Raw genomic sequence first — 20,338 nt, forward strand, 5'->3', positions numbered from 1 at the left:
AGCCGTAAGGGCTGGGGGATATGGGGGGGGGGGGAGGGGGAGAATGCAAAAATGTGGGATGGAAAACAAAAAGAAAAGTCATGATTGGGGAAGAGAGAAAAAAAAGGGGGGGAGAGGGAAATGCAAAGCATGCGCAAGGTTGAAGAGAGAGAGGGTGTAGGAGGAATTGCTAGACCCTTTTTTTTGCTTTATACCAAAAACGTTTGTATGTGTTTATCCTGGTCTTTCTTTTTCTTCTCTTCTCTTCTCTTGTCTTGTCTTCGTTTTTTTTTGTTTTCTTGCTTTCTGAACGCAGAGTTGAAGCGAAGCGAATTGGAAAAGAAATGAGAAGAAGAGAGAGAGAGGGATGGACGAGGTTTTGATGTTTGTCGATTCCTAGTCTTTCTTTGTCTGAATGCCAAATGATTGAATGATGGAAGGGGAGGGTATATTATAGAAACTTTTTTTTAGAGCAAGAAGCCGTATGTATGTATGTATTAATGAGGATGAAGGGATGATAGTTTAAAAATAACGTTCAGATTTTGAATAGAAGTTCAACGTGACGAAATCCAGTTGAGAAGTGAGAAATAAAAGTCCCCCTAATTGCGTTCTTACCATTTGCCCAAGTTGGACAAGGGAGGAAGAAACGAAGAATATGTAAAAAGTCTACAACTGCAAATCCCCAACCACACCTACTTGTTGTAATACTCCAACCCGAACCCTAAAGCCTTGCACTGCGCCTCTTCTCTAAAACCCGTCATACCACCCTTCTTCCCTACATCTAGTGCTTTCAACATTGGATTCTTGACATCAACCGGACCCCAAGTTCCCTGCACCTCCAGCATGACCGTAGTATTGGTGAAACCCCTAGTTTTCAAGAAGGCAGGATCGGGGTTGGGATTGCCCGTTCGGGCGAAAGCAGTCCAGGAATCGAGGACGAGTTGGGAAAAGGGAATGTCATAGTCGTCGCGGAGGGGTCTGCCTTGTGGGACGACGGTGCCGAAGACGGTGGTTAGCTCGCCCGAGTGGCATTTGTAGTCTGCATTTGAAAATTGGTGAGCTGGGGTATCCCCTGTTTGAAACCTGATGTGTAGTTTTGTTTTCTCTTCGAGAGTATGGTAACTTACACGGTAGATTTGGGTCGCCAAACGGGTGATCTGGTGTGATGAGAGCTTCGCAAGCTGGGGGATTGGGACTCCACCCTTTAAGCTGGAAGGATCTATCGAATTCGTAGGCGTAGACTTTATCGAAGATGCGGTTTGCGGCTCCGGTGTAGGCAGTACTTTGCCCCAAACATCTCAACTGGGCGTCCGTGGCTACCCTTGTGGTGAGGTTGAAAATGGCAAGCGTACTGTTGGCGATATCTGGAAGGGGAAAGGTGTTTGAGGCAAGAATGGTGGAAGCAGGGTAACCTTGATAAGAGAGGACGTCAGAGAGGTTGGAGGAGGTTGGATAGGACGTAAACGACGAGCCATCGTCGTGCATGATGCCCATCATGACGGGTTGTTTTAGTTTGGGTGCTGTTGGGCCAAGAAGGAGGGAGTTTGTTAACAATTTACCATCAATGACTGGGAAGCTGGGAGACTGTTAGCTTGCTGTTGATGCAGGTACTCTCCGTGGAACACTGTGACGAGAGAATTTACTGACCCGGCAATGTTTTTAGCATTGATCAATGCCCATGGATCCACCTTGCGTAGGCATTGGACCATATCCTCACCCTGGAGCTGCCCACACCCCATTTCAGCGACGACACCCTGGGTACGTTTGGTTTCTTCTGCAATAGTCGAGTAGTTTGAAAAGGCTGACGAGTAGCTCATGCCTTGAGGGTTGCTCATCATAATTGAGCGTGCAAACTTGCCTTGTGCCCGTGGTGATGCCAGCAAGGCTCTTACCAGAGATGCTCCTGCACTCTGTCCGAAGACGGTAATTCTGTCTTTGTCGCCGCCAAAGTCACCAATATGAGCACGAACCCAGTCCAAGGCGGTAATCACGTCGCCGAGACCATAATTTCCTGTCAGTGAAGTATTGCTTAAGGCAAGACCGCCGAGGGTGGACAGGCGATAGTCGACGGACACGACGACAACGTCTCCTCGAGATGCCAGGGCCGAGCCGTCATAGGTAGGATCACTTGCTGTTCCAGTGAGGAAACCGCCGCCATGCAACCAGACCATGACGGCCTTGAGCTTTGGAGCTTTGTTTACAGGGTTGGGGAGATATGGGGTCCATATGTTGAGGAAGAAGCAGTCTTCGGCATAGACGTTTGGGTCTGGAGAGTCAGACGAAACCTGCATACATATGGGGGCATAGTCGAGTGCCGTCGTGTTTGAACCAGGCGTAGGGGGTAAGTATTTGGAGTGGGTAAAGCGGGCTGGAACAGCGCCATACTTGATGCCCAAGAAACGAAAGGACGGGGAAGAGTCATCCCGACGGCCTATCATGGTAGCATTGTTAGTTGTGACGGCAATGCGGGGTAGGGAAGTGGAAGCAGCGGCGGTTGAGCACAAAACAGGCAAGTGCTTGTCACATGGGTGGTGCTCCAATTGGCCACGAGTAGATATTGCTGTGCACTGTGAGGTGGAGTTGCCGTCGACCCAGAGGAGACAGTCAGGACCAGCGAGTTTTGCATAACTGAGGTATTCGAGATAGGCCGAGTCTTGGGCATGGCTGCGGGGGTTCCAGAGGGTGGTGTCGAGAGCAGCGCATTGGGAACGGGCGGCAGAATAGGTATAAGGGGTGGTTAGCAAGATGCTTGCGGCCCTTCTACTGGAAGCCTGGCCGTAGAGGTCATTGTGAGTGATGATGGACAAATCAGATGCAAGTGATTGAGGGCTGGGTACGCCAGATGCGCCAGCAGAGAGGAGCAGATGGAAGACGGAGAGGAGGCCCAAAAGCGCAGCCATAATGAAAACGGAAGGCGACTCTGTTGACATTGACAGGTCCATGATGCAGCATTTATACATTAGCCCACGGTCTAGCATGTTGAGTATGTCACGGCCAGCGTCTTCCGTTGGACGGCACGGGTGAAGGAGAATTAATTAGTCGAGGAAGAAGTCGAGTGGCGATATGGTATAGTTGTAGAAAGCGGGGAGAGAGAAGGAGCTCATTGGAAGGCGGTGGCAGGGAAACGGGCAGGCGCGGCCGACAAGGCCGGCCGACGGACAAACCCCGTCAGGGTCATTGTGGAGGCAAGGCGAGAGAGGGCAGGGCGGACTAGGACGACGACGATGGCCAGGCAGTCGTTGTTCGGGGGGGATGCTTGGGTCGCAAGGGCCCGTGGGCGCAAAACAAAGCAAGAGACGGACGTGGGCTGGCGTGTGATATAAGTAGCATCAATGGGTACATATGCTAACTACTACGGTATGGCAGGTGGCCCAGCTGCTGCAGGCCGTTGGCAATGACGTTTGGGTGGCGGCGCAGTGTTTCAGCAGCGCGCGCCCTGTCCCTGTTTACGATTCGCCGCCTCTCTGGCTCGCGTCGCCTGCCCGGGTGAACAGCGGCATCGCGCACATTTGCACATGGACACGATGCATCGGCGCATGCATGCACGCGCACGGTTATATCCAGCTGGTGGTTGGGCGCGCAGGCCAGAGGGCGGCGCGGGAAGAGAGACGGGGGTGTGAGAGAGAGAGGGAGGGAGGGAGAGAGGGAGAGAGAGGGAGAGGGAAAGGCACAGGGAGGGCTCCGTCACCGCAGCCAGCCAGCCAACGCTCGGACTGCAGGCGAACTCGATCTGCGCGCCAAAGCAAACAGACCCCGGCCATCCAGCTATAGCGACGCCGCTGATTGGCTGCTGGACCCTGTGCTGCCTGCTCCACGGAATCCGCTGCTGCCGTTTCTTCTCGTCACATCCACGCCCAAACGTCGACCCCCCCCCAGGCCTACCGCATTTCCTGCTCGTCCCATATCAGCCGTATCATCCACCCTCTCTCTCTTTTGATGCGTGCATATCCTGTCCTCGATGCAACATGTCGCCCCAGAGCCCCCCACGGCCCTCGCCTCCACTCTGCCCGCGTTGTGGCTCGGGGACGGCGGCGGCCGCCACGGCCACGCCAGCCACATGCTGATATCTTGAGACCGCGCTTCCTGCAACCCCTCGGTGACTAATGCCCTCTAGCCCTCCCAGCTCCCTCCTGGCCTTGTCCTTGGGCACCGCGCACAGACCACCTGCGCTAAGCCCGTCTCGCTCGCCAGCGTCGGGGCCATTCATTCTCTCACGACATTCGCACGCTCGATTCTCCACTGCCATTCTGACTCCCATACCGCACTACGCCCCCGTTGCCCCAGCCAGCCTGCCCTCCATCTGCTCTGCTAACGTCGCAGCCGCTGTCGCCATCCGCCTCGACGGCCACGAGTGCGCGCGCCCTCTCCTCTGGTGCCGCTGTCTCCTCTCTCCCCCCCTCCCAGCCGACTGCTCCCTCCGACGCCGCCTCGAGCCTCGCATCCTCACCACCCTGCCTGGCCACCGGCGCACCCCATCACGTCTCGCAAAACGTCTCAATACCCTCTCTTCATGATATCCGCGAGATATCGCCTTGCCACTGACGTCTCCGAGCCCGTGTTGTCGCCTTCTAGCTTGCCAGCTCGCGCTGCAACTGGACACGCAGCCCTCTTTCCCTTGGCTGCATCTGCTCCATAAGCACCTGGAAATCCTTCTACTCCCAGCTTTGTCCTTGGTGCTGCTCACTCGTTCCGTCTCGAGCTGCCGTTGGTAGCTCTGCTCTCCCTGTCCGCGTCCTGGGCGTCATGCGATCCCCACAACACACATCTTGAGCAACCCACTACACAAACACCACTCCTCAGTACCGTGCCTGCCTGCCAGATTATGACAGACGTCTCGGCGGTTCAGGCGTATGCTGATCCTCAGCCGGCTCCCCTCGCCCTTTACGCTGGTCCTCCACCACCCGTCTTTGCCCAAGCTTCTCCACCCCTAGACGGCGTCGTTGAAGAGGAAGAATCGTCCACAATCAAGTGCATCTGCGGCTACGCCGACGACGATGGCAACACGGTGCTGTGCGAGAAGTGCGACACGTGGCAGCACATTGTGTGCTACTACGAGTCTGCACAGCATGTGCCCGACGTGCACGAATGCGCAGACTGCCTGCCGCGCCTGGTCGACGCAAAGAGCGCCTCGGAGAAGCAACGCATCCGACGAGAGATGCACAACATTGGCGAGCGCAAAGGCCGGCCAAAGGCGTCTGCAAAGAACCCCAAGAAGCGCCCAAAGGACTCGCTCGTGCCAATGCAGGCCAATGCCTGGCCCACGCAAACCAACGGCGACCTATACTACCCCCCTGACCGCAAGAGCGGAAGCCCACGAGATCAGCCTCCTCCAAACAAGCGGCCCAAGACCAACCATCGCTCTTCTGCTTCTATGAGCGTCGTCAGCCAAGCACCAGCTCTTGCGCCCACATCACGCAAGCGAGGCGCGTCTATTCTGGTCAACGGCCACAGTCCCGTAAAGTCACCGTCGAATCCCGACGGTCCCGTAGAGGATTACTCGTACGAGTTTATGCATCTCTACCGCCAGCCCGAGCCGCCTTCTGCAGAGTCCAACTCGTATACGCGCATCGATGTTGCCAACGACATTGCCATGTGGCTTCAAGACCCAGAAGCGCTTGCAGAGGCAAGCGGAGGCAAGAAGCCACAAGACATTTTTTCACGCATTGACAGCACCATACAGGATCTCGAAACCAAAACTGCGCCAGAAATCGTGAAACAGACAGACGTCGACTCGGCTATACTAGCGCATGGCCTTCACCCTCAGTGGCACTTTATTACAGCCGAGACACCAGTCCCTGACGGAGGTTACGTTGGCGAGCTCAAGGGTCTCATCGGCCGCAAAACCGACTACTATTCAGATCCCTCAAATCGATGGGATCTCCTGCGACATCCCGAACCATTTGTCTTTTTCCCTCCCCACCTACCCATCTACATTGACACGCGGCGCGAAGGCAACATACTCCGATACGCCAGAAGGAGCTGTAACCCCAACATGTCCATGAAGATTTTGATTGACTCGAGCAACGACTACCACTTTAGCTTCCTGGCAACTCGCGAAATCAGTCCTGGAGAAGAGCTCACCGTTGGCTGGGACATTGACTCCGAAGTACAAAAGCAACTAGCCAAGGTTGTCACCAACGGCGCCAAGGAGGGCTTCCGGAAGATCCAGCCTTGGGTGTCGTGTGTCCTCGCAAACTTTGGCGGCTGTGCTTGTGACATTTCCAACGGCAACGAGTGCCTTTTGGAGCGAGCCCGTCGCAACAATCCCGTCACAGAGTCAGCAAAGACCAAAGGCAAGAAGATGAAGAAATCTCAAACATCCCCTACAAGCACCGGCCATGCAACCAACAGCCGCGCAGGCAGCGAATTGGCCAACCGCGACATTGTGGACGACGACCAAATGGACGCCCGCTCTACTTCTGGCTCCCACAAATCAAGCAGTCGCGATATTACACCAGCGACCCATGTTTCCCTCGACGGCGATCTCAAACTATCGGAGCGTGAGAAGAGGAAGATCCAGCATCAGGAGCTCTTGTTCCAGAAGCTCGATCACGACGAGCACAAGGGAAAGAGGAAACGCACTAGCGCTGGATCTAACCTCAACACACCGAACCTCTCATCTTCTGTAAGAAGTCTCCCCCACATTGTCTACTGGGTCTTTCTAATTCTAAGCAACAGAGACGCTCCGGAAACCCCGAGCCTTCACCGTCAGCTCGTCATCGGGAACACAGCCACGGTGTGGCCCGCAAGACTTCAGGAAGTTCTATAAAGACAAACGGGCGTGCACTGGCCAGACCGAAGCCCGTCTATGTGGATGCATCGACGCAAACGGCACAGGATGATGATGCAAAGCTACCAGCTTGCACCAAGCCGCGCCAGTTGAAGCCTCCAATGTCATTCAAGCGCAAACTTTTACAGCAAGCCCAAGAGGATAAGCTGCAACGCGAACGAATGCGGTCGGCATCTGTGAAGATGGAAGTCCGATCCCCGGCTCTGAAAGACGTTTCTTCAAACAAGCCCTCTCCACTGCCACCGTCACCACCGCTCGAGGAGCCTTCTGTAATGGATACATCAACCGAGCCTGTACCTGACACGAGGCAGCACAAGGAACTCACTCCCGCCAAGGAGCCCTCGCCTGAGCCTACTGTAGATGTTGAGATGACGGATGCTGAAGTCGCTGCTCCCAAGTCTCCAGAACCAAAGACCGAGGAGTTGCCTGACGCACCTAGACCACAGACTCCGCGCGAAACCTCTTGTCCACCTAACCAACCATCTGCCCCGCCGTGGTCTGCCTCAATACCAACCGAACCATCACCAAAGTCTACAGCAGAATTCCCGCCTCAATCTGCTGATATGGAAGTCGAAACTCCTGTAAAGCAGGATTCGACCAGCGCAGTTAACAATACCCCCACCACTTCTGTATCGAGCTCTGCGCCCGTGACCGATAGTGCCGCTGCACCCTCTCCAGCCGCATCAACGATTGCGTCGCCCTTCTCTCCTGCTGTTAACAGTGCCGTCAAGGCAACACCAGCACGCAAAAAGCTCAGTCTAAGTGACTACACCAATCGCAACCGCAAGACCAAGTTGGCTCAGACACAGTCGACCGGTTCAAATGCCACGCCGCCACTGACTACATCGCAATCCACAAGCTCTCCAACGCTATCGACAGCCAGTCTTCCAAACACAAACTCTCCACCGCCCAAGGCCGTGGAACCTGTCCTGGCACCCGTAGCAGAGGAGCCGAAGCCTACCGAGGTATCCGTTGCACCTACTATTGCGGCTACTTCTACTTCGATATGAGCGACATGATTCACGATACCCCCGCTCTTGTTTTGCAACCAGTTTTTACGGGCCGCCGGGCGACTCGCGTGGTTTCTCCTTCTCCTTTTTTTTTCGGAGTGTAAAAATATGTAATGATTATAAGTCGAATGATTTTTCTTCCCACCCTTTTTTTTTCTTTCTCTTATCTACTCTTTTCTTTATCCAGACGACTTGAAGTGTTCGGTCTCGGGGTCTTATTCTTTTTTTTGGTGTTGTTGCTGTTGAACTCATTGATTTGATGTCATTGAAGGGTGACGGAGGGTAGTGAGTGAGGTTTTGATTCAAATATGATATGTGGAAAGGAACAGGAAAGGGGACTTATATACTACAAAAAAGAACAAAAGGCAGGATACATTTTTCTTCGCCGCGAAGCGAGAGCGAGCTCGAGTATTTATTTTCCATTGTTGCAATGTGCAAATGAGGCTGGTTGGGACGGTGTTGTAAGCAGATGATTGCTAGATCAAAGCGAAATAGCATTGTTGACCAGGACTGACGGTCCTGTTTTGTTGCCCTTGAGTATTTTCCCGACTGTCTTGATGGAACTTGGTGGGGAAATGAGCATGCTTGGATCCATTTCTCGCAAGATACATACAACACAATACAATACATCAAGCCACTCCCAACAAGGAGTAAAAAACAAATCAAAACACGTGCGGACATTTGAGTGGAAATATCTAGTAACTAGTAATGTATGTTTTTTCCCCCTCTTAACACTTCATCCGTCATTTATCATCTAAAGAAAGCCCCCCCCACCCCTCTTCTAAGCCACACCTTCTACCCATAAAAAAAAACGCCAAATAAAAATTACAAAATCGAAGAATCGAAGAATCGAAGAAGAAGATAAAAAATTGGGTATTACATTCACATATTCCACACACACCCCCCAAATCTACGTAACAACAAAACCCCCCAAAATATCATCCTATATGAAAAGAACCTCCCCCCGTGTTACCCATCACCTCCCTCCCCTCCTCTCAAATACCGCATCAAAATACCCCGGCACCTTCTCTCTTCCTTCTCCCTCAACACCAGCAACCCTCCGAGTCTCCCCCCCAAGCTCACTCTTCTGTCCCACCTCTCGTTCAACCGGCGTGATAGCATCAGCAGCATCGCCTGTGGGACCTAATTCGTGTCTTATTTGTACCTGCTGCTGCTGCTGAGTAGGAGGAGGAGGAGTGTAGTATTCAACAGGGGTATAAGCGGGATGGTGGGGTGGCGGGGTTTGTGTGTCGTATTTCCCAGGTAAAGAATATGGGGGGTGGATGTGTGGGTGAGGTGGAGGTGGAGGTGGTGGTGGTGGTGTTGGGATTGGACTTGGTGAGGAGGTTGGAGCGCGTGGAGGAGGGAAGTATAGGGGGATTTGGGATAAGGAAGCGGGGTAAGAGGGGTATTGTTGGTGGTATGGGGTTGTGGTTTCTGGGGATGCAGAGGGGAGGTGGTGGTGAGGATGATGGGGTTGGTGCATGTAGTATTGTTGGTGGTGATGTAGGGCGTTGTTGTTACTACTGTCGGGTGCTGAACTGCTAGTCCCGAGTTCGGCTCGAGATTCCAACATGCGTGTTTCGCCGCTTGGAGATGTGCCTGGACGGGGTGATAGACGACCGGCTTTGCGTTTTATCTCGTCTTTTAGGGATTTGGTGCGGCCCCAGAAGAAGAAGAGGAGGGCGGCGAGGATGGTGATGCTGGCGCTGGTGACGGACATGGCGATTATGGCGCGGGTGGAGAGACGGCTTTTAGTGTTGGTTGTATTTTCTGTAACAGGACTGGATGTTGGATTTGGAGTGCTGCTCGATGGGTTGCTAGGCCAGGATGTTTCTTCAGCTGGAAAGGGCTCGCCTGGGTTGAGCATGTATTTGCTGTCCATTGCCATTTGTTGCTGCTCTTGTACACTCGCTGATGCATTCGGATTAATGGCTCCCACCATGCCATAGTTTATGCAACTACCAGGGGCAGAGCAGTAGAAGAAGATGGGATCGGTATCATTAATGATGATACGGTATGTGGGTGGTGAGGACAAGACCGTGTCGACGGGATGGAAGTTGGAAAAGAAACCTATTTTAGATGCTCCTGTCATCTCGTAGGGTATGCATGGAAAACCGTATTCGGCGCGAACAACGCTGTGGTTGAGCGGGTAAAAGGCAAATTCTACAGTCTACGTAAAACAGTTAGGATAGAGGTCGGTATCAAGAGTAGCAGGCCAGCTTACATCACCAACATTGGCCACTGTTGCCTCGGGTCTGAACTTGTGATCTGCTAGACCAACTTGAATTGTATGTGTCTGTGCTGGTGCTGTGGTCGTCGAGCTCGGTTGGCCTGGTGTTATCGCTGATGCCGTCACGACTTGAACGTCGGGCTGAACACTGTCGTGTGCCAAGCATGTTGTAGGAAGTTGAATAGAAACAAGCAGAAATTGAAGAAATGCAGCCACCCAGCACCGTGACCCACGCATTTTCACAAGTATTATTGTAAATTGTAAAACCTTTTGAAATGAGTGGCCTGCACGTCTGTCTTCAATACTGTAGTGAGATCAAAGGAAGACTTTGATTCTGAGAAAGAAAAAAAAACCAAGATGAAGGGGCATAGTCAGTGCTATGGTCCGCTACCTTACCATGGCAGTGGTAAAGTAAACAAGGACGCATATACGAAGCACACATCTCAACATGTCAAAGAATGCACATGGGTAGCCACGGCTAGGGTGTTCGAGATGAGCCCCCATGTACCATGTATTTGCGCTATCCAGTTTTCGGCACGGCTGCAACAAAGAGAATGACCCGAATTGGAGAGACTCGGTGGCCTCAAGCGGCGCGCCACGGCACTAACAAAGACGGTGATACAAAGAACCTCGGTATTGCGCGCCGCTAGAGGAACATCTGCAAGCATCATAACTTGAATACCCGGACATGTTTGAAGAGGGACGGGGGTTAGATTTCAGCCTCAACCCCACCGCATTTCAGAACCAGGACTGACAGGGATGCAAGGGCAAGGCCAGCCAATGGGCACAAATGTTCGAACGCGACATCTTCCATGTAAATTGCCAGGATCCTCACATGGATAGGATGCATTCAACGTCCATGTAATGATTCTGCACGACACGACAACGTGTGTGCATGCGAGTAAGTGGTACAAGGTTTGGAATCTTAGGTTGCTTTTTGATTATTGATATACTATACAACAAAATAAGAAAATGAGAGGAGTGGTCCGACAAAGCATACCATATCTAGTAACATAGTGCTATGCGACCTGGTATATTCCGTGCAATTGCTTGGGTAGATTCATAACGTACCAGCAAGACGCCATGACCGTGACTCCTGTTGACATGATAGTCTGGCTGCTCTGTTCAGTCGGATAAAAAGACTGAAGCCGGTAACGTCTACGATGACAAAGCACCCCGTATTACTGTGACATGCGCTTGGATCGACTCAAGTGCATGTGCAGCGATCAAAGATCTCAGCGGCCAGGGTCCCCAAACCCAAATGGGTCATTGCTGGCGGAGCTGTTGGACCCAGACCCATAACCTGACGGGGGCACAGACAATTGCTTCCCGCCGAAGCCGTTTGGTTCTGGCAACGGATTCCAGATAGGAAAGCCATCTGGAGGCTGACTCTCGCCTACTGGTTTACCACGAGCATAGTCGACGAGGCTGCCGTTGATTCCAGTGAGTGCCCAAGCAAAGACGGCAACGTCACGGATGCTCTTCATGAAGCTATTTTGAAAGTCCATCGCGGGTCCCGCATGTGCCATGGCTGGGTGTCGCGCACCTAGAGGGTACTGAGGCATCTGCGGCGGTGCAGGATGGAACACGGGTTGTGTTGCCCAGGGAGCCGCAAAGATGCCATTGTACTGGTGGGCTGGCTGTGCAACAGGCATAGAGCCTGGCAACATTGGGCGCGCACGACGCAGGCACACGACAAGTCCGTCCGAGGTGCACGATATAACAGCCTCGAGTTCGATGGGTTCATCACGGGGCTCAGAACGAGGCGAGCTCGCAGATGAGATGGAGGAGCGTGGCGCAGAACCGCCAAACATTGCCTGGTGAGTGGCTGAGCCAGCTGAGCGATAGCTGGGATCTTCCCTTGAGTTTGAGCGTGAGGCTGACGCCTCTGCGCTCTCGTTGGTGCTGTTGTTTGCAACGGACGGCTGTCTAGAACTAGCATCACCTGATGTGCCAAGCCCCACACCACCCTCAGACTCTTCGTCCGAGCTAGTCACATCGGTCATCATATCGTCCTCACTTTCGGATGAGCTAGCTTCGGGTGGGTCGTCCTGACGGGGGTCTCTGAAGAAGAAGCGCATGTACGCAATCGAGTCGTTACCTTTGGCCGACTCGAGACAGCGGACGGCATCCTCGAGACAGTTTGGGGCTATGCAGTAGTAGAAGCTGCGTCCCTTCATGGCTTCGCTCGAAATGCCAATGATCTGCTCTATGCCGCTTGTCGCGTACATGACAGTCAAGGTGCGGGTGAATCTGTTGAGAAACAGGGCAGCGCGGGGCTCATGGGTCTGATCCTCGTGGCCAAGGTCAAACTTGGTTGATAAGTGAGACAGCATATGATAGCGAGGGTCTTTTGGGGAGGAAGCGAATAACTTGCGGACTATGGGCGCCTCAACTGCACGCTCTGATTGGTGCGGGTCAGCATGCATGGAGCGACAAATGGAGTTAGAAGCTTACTCTGACTCTGCATGCCGTGCCGGTAGACGCTGGTGCAGCATACGAGCACATCGTAGACGACCGAGAAGCAGCATTCACAGCCGACCCACTCGCCCTGGCGATTCTTCAGGCGGCAGTAAGACAAGACGGCAGCCTTGTCGAGCCTCACACCGCGACTGTGCTGTGCTTTGGCGAGGGGAAGTTCGTCTGGATGAAAAAACTGCCACACGGACCTGTTGACGACCTCGTCGGGAGTGTGGCCGAGGATGTCGACAATGGAATCAGACGAGTACAGGATGTGGGCATCGTCGGAGAGGTCTGTCGAGGCTGAGTGTGGGTTCCGGAGAGACGAGATGGAAGGGACATACCATGGATGGTGATGAAGGTGGTGTCCATTGCGGCGGGCAACAAAGGAGTGGAATAGCGGGTGTGGTTTGGACCGTGGTTTGGACCACTATTGCCCCAAAGAGACCGAATCTAATAATTCGCTCTAAGAGAGGGGACGTTGTCGGACGACCAGGCGACGAGGGAGCGCGGGCTGGTCAAATAGTGTCAGGGTCCAAGGTGGGACGAGAGCACGTTGGCCGGACCGTTGCGCACGGATGCGAATAGCGACGAGGGAACGCAACGCAGTGAAACGGGTGCGACACGAGACGAGCGCGCTGTGGGAGTGAATGGGACAAGAGGCCGAGTATGATACGAGTCAGTTGCAATGATGTAATGCGCGATCACAGACGTCTCCACCGCCCCTCACCCTCGTCGGCGCAGGAATGGAGCAGCGCAGTAAGGATATATGAGGCAGTCCAGGGATAGGGCGCGCCGCAACAAGCTAGAGCTCAGGAGCATATGCAGAATGCAGCGTGTGGAAGTGAGCAGAAAGCTACGAGAGGGCCGAAAGTGACGCGCACCGCACCCCTGTGAGGCCGGAAAAAGGCGGTTGGTTGACGTTGGGCCTAGCTCGCTTGTGGGGTTGGGGTCACAGGGAGGAGTTCCGGATGGTGGGAACGACGCCTAAACAATGCGAGCGAACAGAGCGAACGGCTGCAGCTGTGCCGGGGCCAGGACAGGGAGGCGAGCAGGGCGAGGGCGTGATGAGGAGAAAAGATCGTAGTAAGTATGTGGGAGCAGTGGGTAGTGGGGACAAGGCGATACGAGGTGAAATTTGAAGATTGCCGTCGGATATACTAGTGAGTATGTAGTACGTAGTGTGGGCAAGTATGTAGGTCAGTGGCAGGCGCAGGGCCAGAAAAAAAAAGGAAGGGCAAAAGGAACCAAGGACTGTGAGGGCTGATCAAGACGGGCTCGGCAGGTGGAGGTGGCGCTCCGGGAGCGAGGCGAGACTTTGGGGCCATGAGGCATCGGTTAGCGTACCACTGTGAGCAGCGGGGGGGTCAAGCAGCAGCAGCAGCACAGAGCAAGAATGTCACCTGTCAAGACGAGGCCGGTGTTTGAGAGAGTTCAGGGCATGGGCAAGGGGCATCTGTGACAGCGGGGACATGTGCTAGGTAGGGGATGGGTTTTCCTCAAAGGGCCTTGGGCCTGTTGGCGGCAGCAGAGGAGAGCGCAGTGCAGTGCAGTGCAGTGCAGTGCAGTGCAGTGAGGTGGCTACTGGAGGTGTAGTACTAGTAGTAACAAGTATGTACGTAGCCAAGGAGCCCTGCCCATCACCACATGGGCGCTGCAGCCCGTCCGCTAGCTACCTCCGCCCCCAGCGCCTCGCCGTCATCTCTCCGGTCTCTGCTGCAGCACTACGCAGTCACGCCTACATCCACTCGTACGCACGTACGGGAGTACAGACACGGCCTCTCCATCAGAGCCACCTTTGTGCCCAGTCAGTGATACCACCAGCTGGTTACCTCTGTTGTCGAGACCACTCACCTGTCTTTCGTCATCGGCGATCGTCCTGCCTACGCCACAAGCCACATGCAAGCCACCCCTGCTCACCTCTACGCCCCCTCATTGGCAGCTGCGCTTGTAAGCGCCTAAACCATTTTCCTTCACCTCTTCTCCGTTTGCTACACACCCGCCCGCTTTGGCAAGACCCCCCAGAGGAAAAAAAAACTTCCTACATCCCCGGCTCCCACTCCCTCCGCCTCACTTCTGCCTTCAACGACCGGTTCTTATCAAGCCGGTGCAGGGCGAGACCCCCTGCGACCCGCCCACCGGAGGAGCCCTGCTCTGCACATCACCCCCTCGCCCTGAGCATTTTTTTTTACCATCACTGCCAGACGCATGCCAAGATGGAAGCCAGCTGGGAATTGCCTACTCTGAGGGGCACCATCCGACTAGGCGTAACCCACCCAACTTAGCTGGGCAGTAGCCACTACTAACTCTCCCCCAGGGCCAAACAAAGTCTAAGCTTAGCTCCAGTGAGGTCAAATCAGGCCTCGCTACATGCATCGCTGACCACTTTTGTACTAGCCCAATTCTACGACGTCGACTTCTATCCTTACACTGCACCCGGCCTGGATCCCGTTTTCGCGGTCTGTGGTGGCCCGTTTGTACGTCTCACATTGTGCCTGGTCCTGCATGCCCAGCGCTTATTAATCTAGACTATCGTCTGTCGATGCGTTCTCGACAAGAATGGGTCCATTGAGATCTTGCGCTGGTTTGAAGACGAGGAAAACACTGCAGAAAATGGTTCAGCGAATCCCAAGGTTGGTCGCCGCCCCCATGGCCTGCTCCTACTAATGCAGCCCTTCCTTTTTTTCAGCAAATCAGGTACAACAGCGTCGTATGGTCTCAGGCTACCAATGGAGACCCACTCGTCTGCGTAGCTTGCGACTCCCGTATCAAGGTTCTCAATGTCCGAACTGGTGATCTCTCGGCGGCACGTTCTGCGGCACCCATCCTACACCACCCGCTGACGTATGCCACAGACGCTGATAGGCCATGGCGATGTAAGCATATCCGCTGTAAGTCACATACACATCTGACGCCAAGCAGTCCGTCAACGACCTTGCCATATCCCCGGTCGATCCCACCATCATCGCATCAGTCAGCATTGACCACAGCCTCCGGTTGTGGAGCCTGCACCCTTCGCATGAGAAGCAACCGCTTGGGGCCGTATGCTACGGCCAAGGTCACAAAGATCAAATCTTGACCCTAGTGTGTACCTTGCTACTATAGCCAATGAAATCAACTGACATTGGCAGTCATATCACCCCAAAGGAAAATACATCCTCACTGCGGGTATGGATACCAAGATCAATCTAGTAGGTACTTTGCAAGAAGAGGTGCTACAAATCTCTCTTCTAACAATACATGCAGTGGGCTGTCCCGGATGATCTCAAAGAACATACCGGAACCGACAAGCCGGTAATGGTGCATTACCCGCATTTTTCCACCACTGAGATCCACACTGATTTTATAGACTGGTACATAAAGCGTCCTCGTTCCGGGTTACTGGGCTGCATGTACTGACTTTTGCTAGTATCCAATGGTACAATGATCTGATTTTTAGTCATGCATGCCGAGAAGGCAAAATCATCCTCTGGAGTATCGACCACTTCAGCTCAGACCGTACCGTTACGCCTCCTGCACCTATTCCGACCTCAAGCGCGGTCAACAGTCGCACACCAGTCACAATATCAGCCAATCTAACATCAAACACACGGTCAGCATGGGGTGGTCGCTTCCAGCGTCTCCTCCAATTTGATTTGCCGTATACCAATCAGTTTTATATTCGATTTTCCCTTTTCCACGAGCTCGGCCACCACCCGATCCTGGTTGCGGGCAATGAAAAGAGTAAGACATTTTTCTGGGACCTTCAACGCCTCGAGAACTCTGGTACGGGAGAATCAAGTATAGGAGACGATAAGCTCTATGCTGGAAAAGAAGTGCCGCTGGGTCTGCCCCGACATGTTCGAGAAGGCAGCTCGGCCTCGACCGCGTCCTCCGCCATTAGCGCCGGCTCCGGGAACACTAAGATGAAGCAAAAGAAAGTAAAGGAGGTTGTTCGTGACCGAGGCATATCCGATCCCTTCCGCTCCATCAAAGCCCACAAGATTGTAGAGACTCCAAAGTACAAAGCTTTCGCCTTTCGCCATTTTTCATGGAGTCGTGACGGCCAGTGGTGTGTTGCTGTAGGCGATTGTGGCACAATCAATGTCTTCAGCCGTTGGGAAAAAGGCGTGCCGCCAATGAGCCCTGACCAGGAGATACCAGCACCAGGTGAACCAAGCATCAGTCAGTGATATGTCCCTAGTAGATGGCTTGATACGAAGAATGCGGCAACACTCCGCTGGCAAATCATGTCAGAAAGAGGAGAGAAGCTGCCAACTAACATGATTTATGCACAGATAAAAAGAAAATCACTGATACTTTTCACGCCATGTCCGAAGCACACGCGTTGCGGAGGCAGATGGCAGCTGACCAGGGCGAACCTTTTGAGGAAGACTTGAAGACCCTCTTGGGCGAATATGTAGATGGATTACCGGAGCATGAAAAGGAGTTTGCTCAATCACTTGGTAAAGAATAGCGTAATTTATGGTGGCTTGGTTGTTACTACAGCGATAGCTAATGTATAGAGATGTCATGTAATAACTTCATTTACGTCCCGCTCTTCATTCTCATATAATAAACATAGCCGAAGATAGAATCAAAAAGTACAAGTCACACTTAATTCTCTTGTTCGCCCAGGCACACCAAAGAGAATCATACCATCTCATCCTGTATATCCAGAACCACCAATTCACATCCTCCTCCCAACCCAGGGTTAGGTCCCGGTATATTCCTTGTCTCTACTCGCTCCCATAATAAGTGCAGACACCCAATCTCCCTCTTGATATGCTCCACATCCTCCAAAATAGCGTTCAAACCCTCAACAAACAAAAAAGCGTCTCATCTCTCAATATACGGGTATGGGGTCGGGAACTGGGACCGTATCCCTACGGAACGTCGTCTAGGGAACTAAGTCGGCAACGCTTCTCTCTCTCTCTCTCTCTCTCTCCGTGAAAGAGGATATGGGAGTCTCTCCGCATAATCTTGTATCCCAGAAAACGTAACGCTTCTTTCGCAGCTGTCTTCTGTCGCTATATTCTGAGGTCGCTGTCAATCCACATGTCCGGTTTTCTGCGGCGAGCTCGCACACACCGATGATCGAAGTATGTTCGCATTTTTTTTTCATGTCTTCTATATACGAGAAGCCATGGTAGCCCGGGGTCTCAGAGTACATCTTCTGGTTTGACTGTTGTTGCGGTTTATAACGGTTTGGCGGTCCATCTGTATTATATGCGCTTTATGGGACTAGCTCACACACACACACACACACTCGTAATTGAGGTGTTTTCACTTGCTGTGAGTGCGTATAAAAGCCATAAAACAGTTGTTCTCCTAGTGAACTGTCTGGTTCGTTTGGCGCAGCGGAATAGTCGGTTTGCTTTGGTCTTGGGGTTTTTTTTCGCGGTATATAACGGTTTGGCGATTCCATGCGCCATGATAATCTCCGCAGGGGGGGGGGGGGGTGGGAATGGCAGGGTTGTATTTTCCTGTGGCTCTCTGTAAAAAAACCATACAGTGGTCTTCGTGTATCGTTTCTTGGTCTTGGATTTGTCGTGGTATATATAACGGTTTGGCGATGCATTCTCATGCAATTGCCTGAACGAAGCGCGGATCAACTTTATTTCCATGTTCCCTTGCTGTGTCTGTTCCGAAAGAGCTTCGTATTAGGAATCTCGTACTGTCCTTCACAGCCGGCTTTTCGTCCTAGTAGAAACTTGTAGGGGAAACACCCATGTTTGCGTATTCCAGCACGACTCACACATTTGTGACTGGGATTGCTCTTCGCTGTGTCGTGAACAAGTGAGTGGTGTCCGGGATCCCGTTATTCGCGATAAAGAAGTGTTATATAAGGGCGTGTTTTTTTGGATCGATGATGATGTCGCTAGCTATTTTGAAAATCGTCTTCGCTATATGGAGTATTGTTCATCACCAGTGAGCTGTTCAAGCCGTACAAATCAGTCCCATCAGGACCTGGTGAGGAAACAGGCCTGTTGTCTACAAGGCATTAATTGGGGCAAGGCTTGGATGCCGGAACATCGCGAACTTGATGCGCTCAATCGAACAAAGAAGGTTGCTGTAGTCGTAGTCGGAGTTGGATATATAATCGTTTTGATTACCTTGATAGCTGGTGGAGACGCGTTGGTTTGAACAAGGTGCACTCGGGTATATGGTATATGGGCTGTGTAGTCTTCTTCGGGAGGATCCTACGTTTCGCATCGCGCACGAGACATGAAGTTTTGGCGCGGCAACACCAGAGTTGGGTGGTAGAGGATGTATATACTTTCATATACCGTTTGGGCTGATGCAGGTTTTGCGATCAAGCTTCCCGTCCTCGTGCACTGGCGGAGATGAATGTTGACGCCTATCTTTGGCAATCTCACTGGCCATGCCAAGTCTTATCAGTAAGTTGGTAGATATTGTGTCTGGAAGCCCTTTCGGACGTCTCAGCACTACCAGTGACCTGGTGTGGGAACATACGATACGTTGGAGTGTCCGACTACGCTTGGTATGAACACAAGCCACTGGTCACCAGTGAACTTGAAATCTACTACGTTCATACACCATACTTTTGCTGCCTTTTGCCAATACCTGATAGAGAACTTTTCTGCAACATTCCTTGCTATCTGGGTAGTATAGCGGGTTTGAGAGTATATTATTGCATCACTCAACGTCCACTCGGTCGTGTTTGACATCCTTGTCAGCGTCCTCCTGGATATCGTCGTCGGCATCGCTGTACTCGCTATCTACTTTCGCCTTCTTCTGTGGGAGAAAGCTGAAAAGGGATAGATGACGCCTTATGATTGATCGAGTAGAAGCAGTGAGGTGAGCTATGTGGAAATCCGAGATATTGCAAAGAGACAACTGGCTACTGGTTATACTCTTCCCACTTCGTCTCGGCATTGAACTTGAAGTTTATGTTTATGGATCCTGGAGGCTCCTGGATTTGCTTCGATAGCTTCCGGAAAAGAAAACTTCCTTTATACGAGAAGTTTCAGGCATACGGCATTATGTTCCTGTAGTATTCTTCCTCTAGTATTCCTCGGGAGTGTGCTGCCAGAAATTTTGTATGTTAGATATAAGGGCAGGGTCTTTGAATCGACGACAGCGGAATTGGTTATTCGAGAAAACGTCTTCTATATACAATTCTAATGTGGGAAAATTGTGAAGTGCTTGTATTGCTTTGGCTGAAAGCATGTGGGATGGAAGAATTCAAGTGCAGCTTGAGCTTGATGCTGCCTCGGTTTGAATAACTTGAGTGACTTGAATGAAAAGACGAGTAGTGAGGAATTCGTCATGTCATTGTATGCGCATGTGTGTGGTATATCCGTCATACTGGACCATATTTTCCCAACCAATTTGTTGGAATGAACGTACGTTGACGCGAACACTTCCCTAGTTCGATTTCTTGGAGGCTGTCGAATGACCATCTCCTCATGGTGGTTGTCGACATTTGCGTACGTTCCAATGTTGGCGTCAATGTCGAACCGACGCTTGTGACTAATTATTCGAATTGCGCACCTCCATATATAGTTGGCGTGTGCCCAAACAATATATGTTTATTGTAAGTATTCCTCTATCGTATATAATTCGATGCAGTATCCGGATGGAATCTTGTGCAGACCCTGCTTGCGAGTCGACGACGATGTGTCTCACTGTTGCAGCAGTTTTCGGCTGTATACGGTGCGTGTGGTCAAATGACATGTCCATCAGCTTCGATCCCTCGATTTTATTTTGCTGACGCAACGGTTGCCGAGTTTTTGTACTGTTGACGCTTAACGCTGTAGTGAGCCATTCGAACAGGTCCTTGTCCCATGCAAAGTGTATGCTGATGTGCACACATGGCACGAAACCGACAAGAGATATACAGCAAAAAAGTCCATACTCGCC

General features: G+C 52.3%; 6 protein-coding genes across 6 annotated transcripts; 2 read left to right on the plus strand and 4 right to left on the minus strand.

Annotated features, from left to right (window-relative positions):
• Positions 1–671: 671 nt before the first annotated feature.
• COCCADRAFT_24359 (uncharacterized protein) lies at positions 672–2,879 on the minus strand (the record flags this gene model as incomplete). The annotated part of the gene is made up of 3 exons (XM_007711780.1): positions 672–1,018; positions 1,107–1,555; positions 1,627–2,879. 3 exons carry the CDS (start codon positions 2,877–2,879, stop codon positions 672–674), a joined length of 2,049 nt encoding a protein of 682 aa, XP_007709970.1.
• A 1,013-nt stretch (positions 2,880–3,892) lies between these two features.
• Positions 3,893–4,225, minus strand: COCCADRAFT_24360 (uncharacterized protein; the record flags this gene model as incomplete). The annotated part of the gene is made up of 1 exon (XM_007711781.1): positions 3,893–4,225. The coding sequence occupies one exon, from the start codon at positions 4,223–4,225 to the stop codon at positions 3,893–3,895; it is 333 nt and encodes a 110-aa protein (XP_007709971.1).
• Positions 4,226–4,801: 576 nt separating this feature from the next.
• Positions 4,802–7,779, plus strand: COCCADRAFT_3095 (uncharacterized protein; the record flags this gene model as incomplete). Its single annotated transcript, XM_007711768.1, has 2 exons — positions 4,802–6,604; positions 6,658–7,779. 2 exons carry the CDS (start codon positions 4,802–4,804, stop codon positions 7,777–7,779), a joined length of 2,925 nt encoding a protein of 974 aa, XP_007709958.1.
• A 976-nt stretch (positions 7,780–8,755) lies between these two features.
• On the minus strand, positions 8,756–10,249 carry COCCADRAFT_90218 (uncharacterized protein; the record flags this gene model as incomplete). Its single annotated transcript, XM_007711805.1, has 3 exons — positions 8,756–8,877; positions 9,400–9,952; positions 10,007–10,249. 3 exons carry the CDS (start codon positions 10,247–10,249, stop codon positions 8,756–8,758), a joined length of 918 nt encoding a protein of 305 aa, XP_007709995.1.
• Positions 10,250–11,247: 998 nt separating this feature from the next.
• COCCADRAFT_90108 (uncharacterized protein) lies at positions 11,248–12,844 on the minus strand (the record flags this gene model as incomplete). The annotated part of the gene is made up of 3 exons (XM_007711806.1): positions 11,248–12,416; positions 12,470–12,766; positions 12,817–12,844. 3 exons carry the CDS (start codon positions 12,842–12,844, stop codon positions 11,248–11,250), a joined length of 1,494 nt encoding a protein of 497 aa, XP_007709996.1.
• A 1,844-nt stretch (positions 12,845–14,688) lies between these two features.
• COCCADRAFT_34800 (uncharacterized protein) lies at positions 14,689–16,928 on the plus strand (the record flags this gene model as incomplete). Its single annotated transcript, XM_007711795.1, has 11 exons — positions 14,689–14,739; positions 14,790–14,817; positions 14,870–14,949; positions 15,001–15,105; positions 15,162–15,254; positions 15,328–15,348; positions 15,395–15,556; positions 15,604–15,663; positions 15,719–15,825; positions 15,882–16,636; positions 16,750–16,928. 11 exons carry the CDS (start codon positions 14,689–14,691, stop codon positions 16,926–16,928), a joined length of 1,641 nt encoding a protein of 546 aa, XP_007709985.1.
• Between the last annotated feature and the right edge of the window lie 3,410 nt (positions 16,929–20,338).

Source organism: Bipolaris zeicola (assembly GCF_000523435.1).
Source record: "Bipolaris zeicola 26-R-13 unplaced genomic scaffold scaffold_34, whole genome shotgun sequence".
NCBI classification, from domain to species: Eukaryota; Fungi; Ascomycota; class Dothideomycetes; order Pleosporales; family Pleosporaceae; genus Bipolaris; species Bipolaris zeicola.